An 18,694-nucleotide genomic window follows, 5' to 3' on the forward strand; every position below is an offset into this window, starting at 1 on the left:
ACCGCGGTCGGGACCTGCTACCTGAACGAATGCCACTGCTGCAAAGCTACCGCTATGGGCACAGAAGTGTTGTTTGGACGTGCAACCGCTTACGTAGAGTCGCCTAGACGCTGCTCCTTTAGTCGGCGTTGCGGCTGGACGTCCTTGGTTACTTGTGCGCTTGACAAATGTGCACGGCGTTTACTTGCACGGTCGTTATGGAAAGGTCGAAACGAGCTTCTTGGCTTTCATTTTTGCCATGCTCCTTTCATTTATGCGCATGCTCAGAACCGCCTCCCGAGGGGAGCCCAAGACAGCGACAGCAGCAGTGCAAAAGTCAAAGGAAGAGGCAAAGAGCTTTAAAAGAAAATGTCTAGTTCCCACGTAACGTAGGAACCAGTTATGCTAGGAGAATGCCAGCAAACTTGAGAGTAGGAAAAAATCGAGAGGCAAACATAGACAAAGAGACAGGAAGGTGGCTTCCAGCCACCTTCCTGTCTCTTTGTCTATGTCTGCCTCTCGATTTTTTCCTACTCTCAAGTTTGCTGGCATTCTCCTAGCATAACCATGTACCAACTAGCCCAACAAGCCACTCTCATGTAGGAACCAGTGTAAGCGAAGCTTTCTGCAGTTTTGCGTTACTTGAAAGTAATTGGCAGTGACGGTGATCGTAAGTCAGTAAGCGCTTGATGCTATACAAGAATAGCAAGTGGATGTTCAACTTGCGTGCAAAACTTGTGTTTATTCGATCCGTAGTGCAGAGAACACACACCGAGACATGTCTGCTCGAAGCGCTGGTGCGGGCCATATTGTTCGTAGCCTGAGTAGCTTAGCACACTCGTTGTCTCATACGGCGCATCGCATATTGGCAGAATCGGTAAACTCTAAAGTGTGGGGCTTTACGTGGCGAAACGACAATCTCATTATCGGGCACGCCGTAGGGGCAGACTCGGGATTAATTTTCTCCACCTGCAATTCTGTAACAAGCATCTTAATCTAACCGTATGAGCGCTTTTGCATTGTTTCCTCGTCGAAATGCGTCCGCCATGGTTGGGATCACACTACGACCCCGACCCACTAAGATATCGCGTCGCGTACAAAAGTGTTGCTATGCCGGACGGCCGCTTGCGTAGTGTGTCTTGACGCTGCGGAGGTTTAATGTGGCCTCGCTTCTGCACGCCCTGTGTCAGTTCTCAGTAAGGGAAATTTGCACGATGTTTATTTTTCAAAAAATATCGCAAACGTACCGTACCTTGAATTAACACTTATTCACTTATTCTTCAATTTTTGTCACGTGTATTAGCCTCTCCTTTAAAGACGAGACCCCAAATTACGGAGGCTAGCTGCCATGAGCGATGATTGGTAAACTTCGCAGATATTAAGCCTGCGTCGGTGAATAAACGGGTAGGGCATCCGGTTCTGCCCATTCGCTGCCTCTTCATTCTACTGTTTCCCAGAGCTGTTGCGCGTTGGCACAAAGGCAAGCGCTGCAGCTTCTGTAATGTGTTGGCGGTGATGGGGCATTGTGGCGACTCCCAGGAAGCTTCTGAGCTCATTGTGGCGCTGCTTCCCCCAAAGCAGGCATACTTTTATTGCGATAGCAATTATGTGGGCAAGGCAAGGGCATTTCTGCCGTCAGTGTCGCCGTCGCCGTGAGGCTCCGTATAACGTCCGAGGGTGACAAAATTGTCGCCGCGCTCCTTGTGCTCTATTTGCAAGTGAAAGCGTGCGAGGGTGAGCCGGCAATCGTAGCTCAAACCCGCGCCCGAAACGAAGGAAGGCTTGGAGGAGGGCCGCCATCTTCCGTTGTGCATAGGGCTCTGGGCAAGGGTAGGGAGGGGGGGGGGGGGCGTTCTACTGCTGGCGGCCCGGGCGGCCCCGCCCGGGTCACTGTATTTTGAACGCTATCCGCGACATGCGCAGAGTCTGCCGCGCGGTGTATTTTCGCGGTTCGGTTCGCGTTGGGGGGGGGGGGGGGAGATGCAAGAGGAATCGCGAAGGTCCATTCGCTCCCTGCGGTTGCCACGATTCCTCACTCCAGTGTACTGACAGCGAGGTTACGCGCTCATCGAGTGAGATGTGTTCATGTTTGCGTATGTGCACGTGGCACCATGCTTCTTAATTTAGTTACTGTACCTATGTCTAAAAGCTTATACGGCGGTTTATATGGCGGTCCACTAACTTGCTATTACAATCGATACTTGGCCCTTCGGGCGAAACTGCGACTTTTTTTTACATCTCCCGCACTCCTACGTGTGTTCTCAACCACCTGTCGACGTGGCGCCCAAGATAGGGATAGCAGCAGCAGCAGCAGCAGCAGCAGCTGCAGTAGTAGAAACATCGAGGAAGAGCCGAAGAAAACTTAGGCTTAAGAATGTCGCACCTTATCATGTAATTGTTGGTTTGGGAAAACAAGTGGACCATTGTCTCTCCATTTCGTGTTAAACATGATGACTTCCACGGACCTGAGAACGATAAGAGTATTTGCGTAAGTCACGCTGTAAGCAGGCATGCTTACCGATATTCGTTGGTAAGAGTTGCTCATCATGGCAATGAGCAGGTTCAGGAGGACGACAATGTTGATGACACTGTACGATCCGAACATGAGAAGGCCCCAGAACCGTGTATAGCTCTTGATGCCCGTAAGCTCGAAGTTTGAGAGGTCCACCAGACCGAAGCTGGCCCAGAAGAGGGACTGCGACGATTCGAACAGGCTGCACCAAGAAGGTTTAGGTTACGTAAGCTATCTTCAAAGGCCACAGGGTTGACGAGAGCCAGTGAAAGTGTTGATAGAAGGCAAAAAAAAAGCTTAGAGCACCAATGTCACCAGGGGCAAAAACGAAACGGATTGGATTAAAGTGACTATGAATTAAAAGAACAGGGCACTGACATATTTTCTCCGCCGCCTGCAGGCGGATGAATCGCTCACTTGGAGAAGCGTCGCCACGTGAGACAGGAGGAGTCCCTGATGTTGTTCGGGTCGCAGTTGGTCTGCTCCAGGTCTGCATAGTACCAGAGCAGTTGGTTGAGGCCGCAGGCGAACGAGAACAGCACTAAGGTGTAGATGAAGAAAAACTGGACGATGTCAATCACCATCCGGCCCAGCGAGATCTGCAGGGGGCCTAGGTGGGGGTTCATGGAGAACAGATGCACCAGGCGCAGGGCTCTGAAATGTTAACCACACGCAGTTGCTGTAGTCAAGCGCCACTTGCCGTCTAGGTCCTAATTATTAGTGGGCATTGGGTTGACAAGCTTCCTCTTAAAGACATGCGCATAAATTTAGCGCGTCGACTGAAGTGTCCGCCTTTACGCACGGGAAGCACTTACGAGAAGACGTTTCCTGCAGCGAAGAGGCCATCTGCGATCAGCATAGGATCAAATGGGTCCCATTCTTCCCTCGGAAGGAAGGCAAGCAGTGGCTGCTCGCCTATTTCTTGTGTCTCCTGTTGAACCAAAGAGAAAAAAGAAACCGCGTTCAGCCGTCATGCACATACTATTTGTGTGAACGGGAAAGCTATGCAATGAAGTGAATTAGCATGCGGCGAACTATTTTAGTAGAGGGCGAGAAGCGATGCATGCAGCGTGAACTCGATAAATGCGCTTGTTGCTAGACAGCGTAGATACCATTTTGGGGTGTTATGCAGAAAGGCCCGAGTTTGGCAGAGTTCGGGATCTCCGCGAACTCTGGCGACGCCCAAAGATGAATGAGCTAATTGTACGACGGCATAAAATGCAACCCTCAACACTCCTCTAGATTCATTGGCTGATGCAGATTCACTCTTGGGTTACCATCGATTGTGTGTTATCTCATAGGTGACGGGAAAAAAACGAGTCACGTGGTCAAATCGTGGGTGCCTTCTTTCAGCTGTTTATCGCTCCACCAAATGCATTGCCTGTGCAAGTAAGTTAGATAAAAAAATCTTATCTATTAGTGTATTCGAAAGAAAGAGTTGGCGTGAGAATGCGCCTCGTCCGCACTGTTCGCATTCGATGGTGGATGGAGAGAATATGGCCGAAAAAGCAAACAGGCCCGTGACGCGCTCTAGAAAGGCGCGGCAAGCGGCATGCATCGAATGTGCAGATAAATAGCGCGGTGGGAGGGGTCATGGTATTGCGATATTCCGTTGCAAACTATAAGCGGCGCCGGCGCGTAAGATTACCTAGTCTTCTCTGTTTGAATTTGTGTTTCAAACGAGGAAGCACCACAACTGGCTTTATCCCGACATGTAGTACATGCGTGAGCATTTTTTGCTTACCAAACAATAAAGCATAGCCCGCAGCCCGGAGGAGGGGTAGAAAATCACCCTTTCCTTCGCCCCTAATTAGAAAGGGCGCGCCCATGACTTTGGCAGAACTTGATTGGATCGTCACCAATATGTGGCGTTACTCGATCCAAGGAACTACGGAAAGGAGAAGTTATTTAGACGCAGCTTTTAGTCCCCTCTAAGCATTCTAGAAGCCGATCCTATAATCTTCTGAGAAGCGTCAAGGGGCTAGTGCCATCCAGTATTACCTGGTCCGCATAGCCGCGTCTGAACTCCGAGTGACTACTTCACGTAAGAGACGACAAACTAACGTCTGCAACAAAGCTGACGGTAGTTACCTTCGATATAGCCCAACCTGGTGGAGGGAAGTCGTCAGATCTAGACTCCCTGGAGACCCAGCCCAGCAATCGCATCCACCGCAACAAGATCGGCTCGCCAGCGTTCTTCGGGTAACCTCACCGTTTATGGACTTGCTGCTGCTGCCCGGCCATACGTATGCCATCATTGCTTTTCTTTTGGACTTTTAGTTTTTTTTAGTTTTAGTGAACCACTGTTAGCTGTCTTCTCGTGTAGTGTAAGTTTTTACATTCAGTGTTAATTGCTCGTTGTATTTCTTTTGTCCTCATCAGTGATCTATATTAAGTGCATGTGGGTCAATGTTCTTGTGCATTTTTTTTTATTTGAGCATCGTTGTTAGTAGATACATATCTTTCTGTTTTCTTTCCTCAAATTATGACCCCATCACTGTGTTCGCTTGACTACGGCACGACCAATTGGCTTGCATGTACCGTCGATGACTTCACCCGGACGGCCTACGCGTGACAAGCCGTGACCTGCAGAAATATATGTCCCTGAAAAGCGTCGGTACGAAATAAAGGAAGAGATAAAGAAAATCGGCAACGAAGTACAGGGTAATTGAAAGTGTGAATAAACAAGCAGGAGTTATAAAAAAGCAAGTGAGAGAAAAAGAGAACAGTAAATTGGAAGGAAAGTGTGGAACCAAAAAATATATGCAGATCCCACGCACTGTGGGAATCGATGTAAGCGAATATTTCCGCGTTGGATGCTTTGATCGACAATAATTGACGGCTAAAGTTGACGGCTAAAGTTGACGGCTAAAACTTAATTTCTTCAACATTTAGTCTGACACGAGAGTGGTCAGTTGATGTTAAACGCTACCTTGCGTGCACCACTGCTGTTTGTCTGCGTAGTACACAGAACACGCAAGGAGGGTGTTTGCTTGAGGCGTTGTTGTGCGCAATATTTCATAACATCAGAGAGGGTTGAGCATTGTCAGCGTCTCACATTGCACACCCCACCGTGCCAGAAGTATTAAACTTCGATTATGGGGCTGTACGAGCCAAAACCACAATCCGATTATGAGGCGTGCCGTAGTGGCGGACTCCAGAATTATTTCGACACTGTGATGTTTTTCAACGTGTCCCAATACGTAAGTGCGCTTGCGTTTTCTATTTCGCCTCCTTGGAAATGCGGCTGCCGCGGTCATGATCAAATCCGTGACCGCTAGCAATACCATAAGCCGCAAATCTACCGCCACGGGCACAGGAGCGCTGATTTGAAAGTCGACCGCTTCCATAGTGTCATCTGGGCCCTCCGGTGCACTTTAATTAGGGCGGCTCCGCTTCTGCGCGCTCTGCGTAAATTGCCCGCTTGACATATTTGCGTGGTGTTTATTTTTGAGAAGTAGCAGCACCGTACTCTACGTAACTTTAACTTAAGCTTATCCAGTTTACCCAAAACCGCTGTCGTTCAGTCGTAGGGTTTCCTTACCTTCTCACGTCACCTCCCCCCTCCCTTGTATGGAAACTGCCCATTCTTCCCTGCTCTCTAGAGTTCCACCTACGTGCCCTTTGCATTCGCACATTAGTAGAAAGCGAAGCGCTGCAATTTCTGCAATGCTTTTGAGTAGAGTCACGGACAATTACAGCTGTCAAGAGGCTAATGTGACGAAGTCGAGGGAGCTGCAGAGGGCATTCTGCACATTCGACGCGACGGGTTGAAAACGAGTTTCTCGTGTCGTCTTTCCTCTTTAACTCGCCCCTGTCATTGATACACACGCAGCAGCTGCAGCTTGCGCAGCAGCCACATCAGCCACAGCAGCAGTAACAATGCGAAAGTTGAAAGAAGAAGCAAAGAAAGCGTCGTTTTAAAAATTTCGAGGGCACCTATTGTTACGTCTCAATATGGCAATCAGTCTTCCTTAGGCGTATTCAACGAGGCAGTTCTGTCATCAGCGCCCTCCCAAACCACGCCGGGGCATGACATAGACTGTGACGCCCAAACAAAGGAGCTCACTTCGAGGTGCCAACTACCGCTAAGATCACTCTATCTGAACCTTACCCTGACAAGCGGAAACAATTGTTGAAAGGGGCCAACGTCGAAGGCTACCGAGGGAACCGCGTCGACCTCGGTTTGCCAGATTACCACGCAGTTGCGCCATATGCGGGATCGAGGGTGCAACACAGGAGGTGGAGACCGGCAGAATGGTGCAACATCCTGGGAGGAATTTTGCGACCGATTCGACGATTGTGATTGGCCGAGATACGATAATCAGATTCCCCAGCGCAGTTACCTTGAAAAGACTACAGTTTTAAAAGCGGAGAATTATGGTGCCATAAGGAGGGGGCTGATGTGCCCTGATGTGAACTCGAACGTTCAATATGCTCCCGCATGGAGTGGACTTCAGTGTGTAACATAAACCGTTTTGCCTTCGTTCCTACTACCGGACGTACTCATCTCGGTGCCGGGTGGATTCCTGGCCTAAAGGCTACTCTGAGCAGCAACGATCTGGTTGGGAGCGGCGAGATCAAGAAGGCAGTCTTCACGATCTGGTATCGGCCGGAATGGGAACGTGGCTACGGGAGACACAACCTTCGCAAGCTCAAAGTAAACTGCGGACAGAGCAGTGACTTCTGTGGATATGGGACCGGCAGAACTCCTCTTCGTGGTTCCGGGACGCACAGCCGTCGCGCTAATGGCGTGAAGGCTGGGAGGAGTCGAGGAAACTTCAAGGAAGAGCAGCAGAAGGCATTCCTCACGATATAGGATCGGCGGACCTGAAAACGTGGCTCCGGGAAACGCGACCTTCGCAAGCTCGAGGTAAACTGCGGGCTGATGGGTGACTTCTCTGTATCCGTGATCAGGAGAGCTCCTCTTCGTGGCTGAGGGAGGCACAGCCGTAGCAGTATGGCGTGGAGTCTTGACGAGGCGGGGAAAGTTGAACGAAGAACAGCAGAAGGCAGTCCTCATGATCTGGGATCGGAAGACCTGAGGACGTGGCTCCGGGAGACACGATCTTCGCAAGCTCGAGGTAAACTGCGGACGGAAGAACGACTTCTGTGGATCCTGGATCAGCAGAGCTCCTCTTCGTGGCTCGGGGGGCATAACCATCGCAATGACGGCGTGGAGGCTTGGACAACTGGTGAAAACTTCAAAGAAGCGCAGCAGAAGGCAGTCCTCATGATCTGGAATCGGTGGACCTGGGAACGTGGCTCCGGGAGGCACGACCTTCGCAAGGTCGGGATTGGGTGAGTTCTGCAGTGACTCTGTTTTGGACCTATGATAAGGACAGGGTTCTATGGGACAATTAGTTATCATTGACCGTGACCGGACCCAGCACAACTTCCCCTATATGACCGCCAGCTGTCAATATAAGGGATGTTGTAGCCGGCTCTCGCAAAAGCATTGATAGTACAGTGTTAAAAAAGATGAGATTCGGCTGTTGGCGCAGAGCTCGGTACGGAGGTTAACCATACGTTGAGGGAGCCTGAAATTCGTACTGCCAGTAACCAAGTGGGTTTCGAGGAGCACGGGCTCATGGATGCCTGGGAAAAGATATGTCGCGAGAAGAAACAAAGCGCGGAAGAGAAGGAAAGGCAGGAAAAGAGGGAAACTTTAGGCCGGCTGAAATTGAGCTTGAGAAAAAACTAGAGCAAGCGAGATTAGCGCCCCGTACGGATAGCACCCCGCCACAAACGGAAAGCGTGAAAATGACGAGTTTGCTTCGGCCGTACAAAACAGGTAATGACATCAGTCTCTACCTGATTTATTTTGAACGAATTTCTGAGATGCAATCATTTCACAAAGACACATGGCAGCAGCGGTTGGTTCCGTAGCTGCCGGTAGAATCCTCGCAAGTCATGGCCGAACTGAACGCAGCCGAGGCAGGCGGGAACAGTTAAGTCAACTCGAGTTTGCTCGCCAAATTCCACAAAGGGATTCCGGAGACAATTTTGACAGGAAAGAAAGAAGCCTAATGGGAGCTTTCTCGAGTTTGTGTGTCGCCTGAAGGATAACATTGCAGAGTGGTTGAAAGGAGCAGGGGCGGGTAACGTCAGTAAACTGGCAGTGTTAATCTGCTTAGAGCAGTTTGACGAGACGCTGACGGATAACGGGCGCCTTTCCGTTAAGGACAGCCAGGATGGAGTGTCTGCAAAAAGTTCAGCGCAGTTGGCCGACAAGTATGTGACAAGCAGTGTCTTCAGGTCACATAGCAATAGCGCCCAGTACTATCAAAAGCCTTCCTCATGACCGCAATGTTGCCCTCAGTGGCAGCAAACTACAACAAAAGAGGAGGCAACAGCTAGCGCCGGAAACATAGCTACTCTAGAGGAGGAAATCTTTCCGATCTCCTAGGCAGAAAATTAGAAAGGGGGTCATGCTGAGGAGCCACCGACTGAAACAAAAAAAAAGGCAGCAGCGTAGCCGAATGCAGCGAAAGCCACTAAAACTTGTGAGGAGCGCAGCGAAAGAATTAGAAAGGCGCGTTTTTCGTTAGAGACGTTGCCAGTCAGAGCACGTGCGAGCCGCCAAACGACGAAGAAAACAAAGAGCGGTACGCCGCGGAGGGCATTTATGTTCCTCCTTGCTGAGTTATTTTCGAGGTGTAACCTGTATGACAAAGGAGCGCGCGGCAGTGAGGCTGCGCTAAGTAGTCGCACCAGGCAGTAAATTCGTAGTGCAATGCCGAAAAGGCAGGTTGCCTTTTCGTACAGTGCCGAAGGTCTGCAGCGAGGTGAATGACCTCTGTATTCCATGGTTGACAGCATGAACTTTCAAACCCACCCGCCTGGAGTGCGGTCGAAAGAGTTGACGTCGCCTATTCGGAATGAATAACGGTGTTACAAGTTCTGCGGAAAGAGCAGTTTTTTTTTAGAGTTTGGGTAAACGTTTCGACACCTCCGAGACTAAACATTGTTTCGATAAGCAAGCTTCGAACTTTGTTGAGGTTGTTTGTTTTAGAAGCTCACTGATGTCTGAAAGAGATGGCTTGCGCGCGCATAAATTTTGGAAACTCTTGTCTCGATAGGTCGTTCTTTCTTTTAAAACGGATAAGCTTGATTTTTTCTTGCGAGATACGCTTGCACCGTAAAGTCTAGGTTATTTATTAGAAGCCTGTAGTGGCGCGCTTGAGCATTAGCGCACTTTTCGGAAGTGGTCACGAGGTGTTTTCTTAGGAAGTAAGACACGTTATTTGGAGGAGCCGTTGTTTAACCGCAGAATTTTAGAAACTGTTTGTACCGTTCCTCAAAGACATGTCTTGCACGGACACAGAGAAGCAAAGCATCAGTGCATGTGTCGCACGTGTACTCATAAGACACCAGCGTTTTCAGAATCGCTTAGAGCGTACGTGGAGGTATATAGAATTAAGCTCTTTCACACACGTAATTTACGCAACATTTCATGGCTATTCTTTTAGTGCCGGTCCTTTGTGAACTAGAAATGCGCAAAACGCACCGAAAAATTAGAAAGCCTTGGGTGTCCTACGAACTATATAAAGAAATTGAACGCCGTAAAAAGTTATTTGAAACATTCATTAAATCGAAAGATCCACACGTCCTGGAAGCCTACAAGCAGCTTCGAAATAAAACAAACTCTAAAATGAAGAAGGCTAAACGCGAGTACTATCAGAATAAGTTTACTGCAGCTGCAAACAATCCTTCACTGCTTTGGAGAACATTTCGAGAATTATTGACGGGCAACAAAGCGAACTGTCCTCAATCAATAGTTATCGACGGGATACCATTATCAGGGGAATGCCTAGCCAACAAATTTAACTCGCATTTCCAGGTTTCTGCTGCGCAGTGTAGCGATGCTCCTGTAGGCCGATGTGAAGCATACAAAGGATGTTCTGATATGCCCACTATATTCCTGTACCCAACAAGCCCAGCCGAGATAGCAGACGTCATATCTACACTAAAGAATAACTGCGCATGCGGAGCGGACGAAATAAGTACAAAGCCTATAAAGAGTGTAGCGCAAGTTATATGTCACCCGCTTTCACATATCTGCTACCTCGTCTTATCGACTGGTGAATTTCCCATGCTCATGAAAATTGCGAGAATAGTGGCACTGCATAAGGGGGTGCGTTAGATAACCTCAATAATTTCAGTTCAGACCAATTTCAGTTCTTCCTATCTTTTCTAAAATCCCTGAACGTATTTTAAATAAAAGAATAGTTGGGCACTTGACAAAAAACAAAGCAATAGTACCAGCACAATTCGGGTTTCAGAAACAAAAGTCTACTGAGCACGCGCTTTTGCATGCGAAAGACCACTTAATTAAGAACTTCGAAAAAAAAAGACTTACACTATTGCAGTGTTTTTGGATTTCCGAAAGGCTTTTGACTCTATTAATCACGATATTTTGCTCCGAAAGTTACCCTGGTATGGCATAAGAGGTGTAGCATATACTTTAATTAAGAACTATCTCAGCTCCCGTAAGCAGTTTGTTTGCCTAAATGATTCTAAGTCCCAACTTCTTGATTTAAACTGCGGTGTTCCTCAGGGCTCAATCCTAGGCCCAACTTTGTTTCTTCTCTATATCAATGATATTGTTAACATCCCAAACACACAGTGCATAACTTTGTATGCAGATGACACCAGCGTTTTCTTCTCTGATCATAACATTCAAGAAGCATTTAACGCAGCCAATAGATGGATGGGGGACCTCAACTGTTGGCTAAATTCAAATAAAATACAACTGAACTGCGAAAAAACAAAGTACGTCATATTTAGACCTAAAGGAAAGCAGCTGATGGGTCACTAGGAGTTAAATTTTGGGGGGCGCGTTATAGAAAATACGAAGTGCGTAAAATTTTTAGGCGTATGGTTTAACGAAAACCTGTATTGGTCCATTCATGTGGAGACCCTCAGAGCCGACATTCGTAGAGCGACGGGAATGATTAACATGTTAAAGCATCTTATTCCAATGAAATTAAAGAAACAGCTATATTACACACTAATACATTCTAGTCTATACTATTCACTTCTGGTCTGGGGAACTACTACCAAAACTAACCTTATGTCACTATATAGGCTGCAAAAAAGAGCCGTAAGGGCAGTTTGTAACCTACCTGTTCTTGCACACACTAAACCGTTTTTTGATAAGCTTGGCATACTCCATATAGACCACCTATTTTTGCATAAACTATAGCTCGAGGCGTTCCGTCTCCGTCAAGCTGATCACATACAGTTTAATCAGACCTTCGCCACCAAAGAAACTCCGTATAATCTCAGACATGACCCAATCTCTATACCGCTTACTCGCACGAACTACGGGAAACAGGCATTAAACTTTCAAATATCAACCTTACTAAACAATAATCCCACAATGCTGGAACAATTACAAACCTCGAAATCAAGCTTGAGGTTCAAGAAATCTGTTCAAACGTATTTTCTTCGCTACTTTATTGTATAACTTCTTTATGTACCACAATGTCATTGTTTTGTTTTCCTTTTTTAACATGTTCTGATTGAGATTCGAATTGTTAATCGCTTTTGATATGCTATCATATTTCGAAAAATTGTAACGCTTGTGCTGTTGTTTGCTTCAGAGTGTCAACATGCTTTGGGTGCTGCAGCCTTTGTCAGACAAGAATACTGCCTTTTGCTGCAGCACCTGAGACAGCTGTATGTCTCAAACAACAAATAAATGAAAAATGAAAGGAAACAATAGACAGAAAATGTTAGTGATTCACAAAAAAGTGGAAGATTTGCAGAGCCTTATTCAGAAAACGTGGATTGTTTTCAGAGGAAAGCCTTGTCTTCACGGCCTGTGCTTGTCTCACAAGACTTTCCCGCAGAATACATTCTTTAGAGTGACGAAAGCAATCGTGGTCAAGGTATCACCCTTCTCCAACATAATGAAAGCGGTGAAGAAAGCCCCGTGATGTACCTCAGTTGAAAACTGACACCACGAGAACAGGCGTTTAGCACCTCGGGGAATGCGCATAGTATGGGCCATTGAAAAAGCCAGGATGCCATATTGAAGGCACAAAATTTGCGGTCGAAAGCGACCATTGCCCTCTTACATGCCAGAAGGAAATGTCAGAAAAAAAGGGGAGGCTGCTCCGATAGAGTCTAATTTTTGCACGAATGCAACTTTGAGGCAAAGCATAGAAAAGGGTCTGGCTCCCTTTTCTATGCTTTGCAATAAGAATGCAGATGGTCTGAGACGGGGATCTTAGGCAAAGAACTGAGGGCGTTTTTTTTAACGTGTTCTCCTGCTCTCCATCGCTATCGATGTTAGTGAAATAGGAAACTAATTTCTGCCTTGCCGAGGGCTCACCACGACAAAAAAGAGAGACAGAGAGAGGGGTAGAACTTTATATAGAGCGATGTGAGCATCATAGTGTCCGGAGGGCGTGTCGCTGAAGCATGCCGACCAGATTATGTGTGTGTCGGTGTAGTCCGAGGGAAAAGGCAACAACGAAGCAAGGGCTGAGACCTGAAGCTGCAGTGTGTCATCAGTTATCACTTATAGAATAATACCCGCAGTCGCTAGTGGACACTCACGCTTCGGGTAACCTGACAGCTGGACACCCTCAGGTCAAATACCCCGGCAGCGGATGAGTATGCTGCACCTCATTACGGCGATGAGCATTCCTTAGACGTTTTTCCACGAGGTATTCCTTAAATAAGCGCGAACACAGATGACGCCTGGGCCTGCCAGAGACTGTGACGCGCAAACAAAGGAGCTCACTTTAAGGTTACAACTGCCCCGAAGATCACTCTACCTGAACATGACCACTGACAAGCTGAAGCCGAATAGTGAGGTGAAAAGGGTCAACTTCGAAGGTGAGAAGCGCTTCGGCATCGGTTTTCCAGATTATCGCGTAGTTGCGCCATTGCAGGCGCCAGGGTGCAACACAGGAGGCAGAGTCCGCGCAAGGGTGCGACATCCTGGGAGCGATTGTGCTACCGATTCGACGATTGACCGAGATGCACTCATCAGATTCCCTAGCCTACTCTTCTAGAGAAGACGACTGTTTTAAATGTGGAGACTTTTGTAGCACTGAGGAGGGTGCTGACGTGTCCTGATGTGAACTCAGACGTTTAATATGGTCCTACATTGAGTGGGCTTCCGTATCTAGAAGGAACGTAAATGATGTAAAATAAACATTTTTTCCTTCATTCCTACTACCGGCCGTACTCATCCCAGTAGCGGGTGGATTTCTGGGGAGATATTCTATAAGAATGCACCTAGTAGACCTGTCCATTTTGTCTGCTGCTTAAGTGCCCATTGGCTCTGCTGTGCTGCGCATGCGCGGCAGCGAAACGCCACAGCCAGTCAGCACTTCAGCAGCAGACGAAAGAGACATGTCCACTAAGTGGGCACTTGGAGAATACCTCCCCTGTCCTAAACGCCACCCCGAACCGCAACACTAAGCATTCCTTATTAGTTGTGAATGCGAAAGCATTTATGTCCCATTGAACGCCGCTAACTGGTTCTTCGAGTTTCGCGCCGCGAATAGTGTACCATAGCAGTACGTGCTGCCCGAGCCAGCAAGCAGCAGCAGCCTGCGGTGCCAACGCAGCATTCCACGTACGTCCTGAGCTACGAAAGTCTGAGAAAGCAGCAGTGGCCGCCAAGGCCGGCCGGCGAGCACAGCAGCTAAGGCCAGTGATAATGAGAGAGAGATACGGACTGCGCGCTGGCTTCCGACAACGAGGGTCACCTAGCGCCGCAGCGATGCCCTTTCACCAAACGCAAGACCTGGCGAGACATGGCAATCGCTGGTGTTCCCTTTCGTCCACTGTGCCCCATCGAGGCGCGCTCGTGCCGTGGGTTCGCAGCCAATGAGAATTTATCAAGGTGGGCTCGAGACATGGCGTCGCCGCCTATGGGTCTTTAGGCGCAGTTTCGCTACTACAGACGCCGTCTTTCTCTCTCAATGGGCCATTTGACGATTTCGCATAAATAAAGAACATGGATATTTTCAAACACTACAAGAAATATATCTTAAGGGAATGTCCTTATGATAACTCAAACAGGAGCGCCCTGCTATTTGAGGTACGAGATGGCGGCCTTGGGACAAAACGCAATGGAGCAAATAAGCGCCGCAGGATGAGGCATGTGTGTGCTCCACAGGAAGCCCTGAAACGACTTGGTACATCGTAACAGAATGCGAAGATCTGCCCAGCCAGACCCATAGCGAGTGTCCACCTTCCACAGGGGCTGAGATTCAAAGAATGTGGAAGGATAAGCTGGTTAACAGTACCGTGGGTTCGCAGCCAATGAGAATTTATCAAGGTGGGCTCGAGACATGGCGTCGCCGCCTATGGGTCTTTAGGCGCAGTTTCGCTACTACAGACGCCGTCTTTCTCTCTCAATGGGCCATTTGACGATTTCTCATAAATAAAGAACATGGATATTTTCAAACACTACAAGAAATATATCTTAAGGGAATGTCCTTATGATAACTCAAAACAGGAGCGCCCTGCTATTTGAGGTACGAGCTGGCGGCCTTGGGACAAAACGCAATGGAGCAAATAAGCGCCGCAGGATGAGGCATGTGTGTGCTCCACAGGAAGCCCTGAAACGACTTGGTACATCGTAACAGAATGCGAAGATATGCCCAGCCAGACCCATAGCGAGTGTCCACCTTCCACAGGGGCTGAGATTCAAAGAATGTGGAAGGATAAGCTGCAGTACAGATTAGTAAGAGAAGATTACACTAGTGGTGGAAAAATATCAGGGAAGAGATGCATAAAAGCAGAGTCATTGTGTAAATAATAATCGTTATCATCATCGCCTTATTGACACGTGGACTTGTTTATCTTTATCGGGCGACCACGTTTCAACGCCCAACAAATGTTATCGCAGAGTGGAGGGCACGCCCGCATGTATCAGAAGTTTCTGGAATGTTATCGATGGTTCCATTCGCAGTCTGTCACGGAACCTTGTGTAATTTGATTGCATGTATGCGCCACGACAATAGTGTAGAACTTTGTGGAAGACACGCGGGTCCCAGCGATTACTCTGGAACATTCAACGACTGATGTATAAGGCCGACGTGCTTGACCCGCTGATCAGATTTTCGACGATCCCTGACTGTCTTCGCCGCTATCGTTGTGCCTTAAGTGTAGCCTGTTTTTGTGGGCACAAGTTCACCCAATAAAAGTTAGTTTTGTCTTTCACAGTATTGCTACTGTGTTCTTCAACGTCACTACCACGTGAGATCTGGTGGAGGTGCTTTGCGTTCATGTACCGGACACCCCATCAAAGGTGTGACCCAAGCCCGAACGCGGCAGACGTCGCAAAGAACCAGCGAGGTAGCTGCATGCTGCAAGTGTTGCCTTCGGAGCGCGGACTTTTGCCTGAGACGACCAGGAAGATAGTCACCAAGTCAACCCCAATGAGAGCCCTAGCGTCCCCCATCGTGCTGCAGCAACCCAGGGAGCCTTCGATATTCCGCGGTTCAACACTCGAGGTCCCGGAAACCTGGCCTGAGACGTATGAGAGGGTCGCTGCATTTAACTGCTGGAACAGTGGCTACAAACTTCGACATGTGTTTTTCGCATTGGAACACGCCGCCAGGATGTCGTTTGAGAACCGAGAAGCCGCCTTACCGACGTGGAACCTGTTCCGAAGCAGCTTCCTGCAGACATTCGCAAGCGTCGTACGCCGAGAACAAGCCCAATTACTACTAGAAACCCGAGTGCAGCTGTCTAATGAGACCATCGCGATCTTCACGGAGGAAATGAGCCGCCTATTCCGCCACGGCGATCCGGAAATGTCCGAGGAGAAGGAATTCCGCCTACTCATGCGTGGTGCGAAGGAGGAACTTTCTGCGGCAATGATACGAAGCCCACTGAAGACCGTCGACGCATTTCTTCGCGAGGTCACCAGCATCGAGAAGACACTGGAAATGCGGAAACGGCGATTCTACCAGTGCACGAACTCTCAAACTACGCCGGAGTTCCGTCACTGGCCACCGACGACCTATGCGAGATTATCCGAGCGCTCGTGCGGGAGGAGCTACAGAAGCTGTTCCCTTCATGACAGCTTCAAGTGGCTGCGATTGCCGACGTCGTACAGTGAGGAGCTCCAACAACAACTCAAGTAGCCCCTAATCACCGCAGCCACAGCAAGCGATGACCACGTTTCCCCTACCAAGTTTCGACGCGAGAACGTGGAGCTATAAGACAACAAGTCGGCGAAATGCTGCGCGACGACATCATCCAGCCGTCTAAGAGCCCGTGGGTATCTCCTGTTGCCTTAGTGAAAAAATGACGGAACCCTACGTTTTTGCGTCCATTATCGTCGGCTGAACAAGCTCACTAAGAATGACGTATACACCCTCCCACGGAAGACGACCCATTGGATCGGGTCTTCAACGCTAAATATTTCTCGTCAATGGATCTCTAGTCTCGCTACTGGCAAATAGAAGTCGACGAGAGAGATTGCGAAAAGACCGCCTTCATCACTCCAGATGGCATCTACGAGTTCATAGTCATGCCATTCGGACTGTGCTCGCCGCCTGCAACATTTCAGCGTGTCATCGAAACGGTATTAGCAGGGTTGAAATGGCTACCTGTCTTGTTTACTTTGATGACGTCGTCGTCTTTGCTGGAAATTTCGAAGATCACCTTAGGCGGCTTGAGACAGTACTAGAGACCATGAAGTCATCAGGGCTCACTCTGTAGCCGGAAAAGTGCCGTCTAGCTTATGATGAGCTTCTGTTCTTAGGCCACGTCATCAACAAATGTGGTGTCCCCCCTGACCTACAGAAGACAGCCGCCATTGCACAGTTCCAGCAGCCCATCGACAAGAAGGCTGTCCGTAGATTCTTCGGCATGTGTGCCTACTAAAGGCGCTTTGTCAAGCACTTTTTACGCATCGCTGAGCCGTTGACACATCGAACTAATTGTGATGTCGAGTTCAAGTGGAAAACGCCGCAGGCCGATGCATTTCAAGAACTAAAACGACGCATGCAGTCGCCGCCGGTACTTGAGCACTTTGACGAGCACGCCGATACCGAAATCCACACTGACGCCAGTAGCCTAGGCCTCGGTGCCGTGCTAGTCCAGAGAAAAGATGGTCATGAACACGTGATCGCTTACGCTAGCCGGTCGTTGTCAAAAGCGGAAGACAATTATTCTACAACCGAAAAAGAATGCCTCGCCATCGTTCGGGCTACAGCGAAATTTCGCCCGTACCTATATGGCAGGCCATTCAAAGTCATCAGTGACCATCACGCTTTGTGTTGGCTAGCGAATTTAAAGGATCCTTCAGGACGGCTGGCGCGGTGGAGCCTAAGACTGCAAGAATATGATATCACTGTAACCTATAAGTCCGGACGAAAACACTCTGATGCCGATTGCCTATCACGCGCCCCCATTGACCCGCCTCCGCAAGATGACGAGGATTACGACGCCTTCCTTGGAATAATAAGCGCGGAAGACTTCGCTGAACAGCAATGAGCAGACCCGGAGGCCTCGTCGAGTATTTCGAAGGGCATACCGGCGTTGTCCCTAGGGCATTTAAGCAAAGATTGCCTTCATTCTCGCCTCAAAACAACCTACTAGTAAAGAAAAACTTCTCACCAGTCCGCACCAACTACCTTCTTGTCATTCCCTCAGCGGGGCGTCCAGATGTACCGCATGCCCTGCATGTCGATTCAACCGCTAGGCACCTCGGATTCTCCCGGACGCTATCGATGATGCAGGAAAGGTATTACTGGCCGCGCCTGATCGCCTACGTTTCCCGTTACGTCAAGACATGCACAGACTGTCAGCGACGCAAGACACCACCGACAAGGCCAGCGGGATTACTACAGCCGATCGAACCTCTTTGCCTACCATTTCAGCAGATCAGTATGGACTTGTTGGGACCCTTTCCGACTTCCCCAACCGGAAATAAGTGGATCATCGTGGCGACGGAGTACCTCACCCGCTTCGCTGAAACGAAAGCCCTGCCGAGAGGTTGCGCACCTGAAGAAGCGAAATTCTTCGTCGAGAACATCCTGCTGCGCCATTGCGCCGCAGAAGTCCTCATCACCGACAGAGGAACGGCCTTTACAGCGGAGCTCACCCAAGCAATTCTGTAGTACAGTCAGACGAGACACAGGAGGACAACTGCCTACCACCCACAGACGAATGGTCTTGCGGAGCACCTGAATAAGAGACTCGCCGACATGCTATCAA

The 18,694-nt window shown here is 48.9% G+C and overlaps 1 protein-coding gene across 1 annotated transcript in view; it reads right to left on the bottom strand.

The window, feature by feature from the left end:
- LOC142578586 (transient-receptor-potential-like protein) overlaps window positions 1-18,694 on the bottom strand; it is a 241,302-nt gene that overhangs the window by 61,206 nt on the left and 161,402 nt on the right. Inside the window, exons 8-10 of the mRNA XM_075687976.1 lie at window positions 3,307-3,422; window positions 2,909-3,145; window positions 2,498-2,693 (exon numbers count right to left, since the gene is read on the bottom strand). Of these exons, the coding sequence (XP_075544091.1) occupies window positions 2,498-2,693; window positions 2,909-3,145; window positions 3,307-3,422 (549 nt within the window). The remainder of the gene's footprint in view (window positions 1-2,497; window positions 2,694-2,908; window positions 3,146-3,306; window positions 3,423-18,694) is intronic.

The sequence above is a fragment of the Dermacentor variabilis genome, chromosome 4 (assembly GCF_050947875.1).
Source record: "Dermacentor variabilis isolate Ectoservices chromosome 4, ASM5094787v1, whole genome shotgun sequence".
NCBI lineage: Eukaryota > Metazoa > Arthropoda > Arachnida > Ixodida > Ixodidae > Dermacentor > Dermacentor variabilis.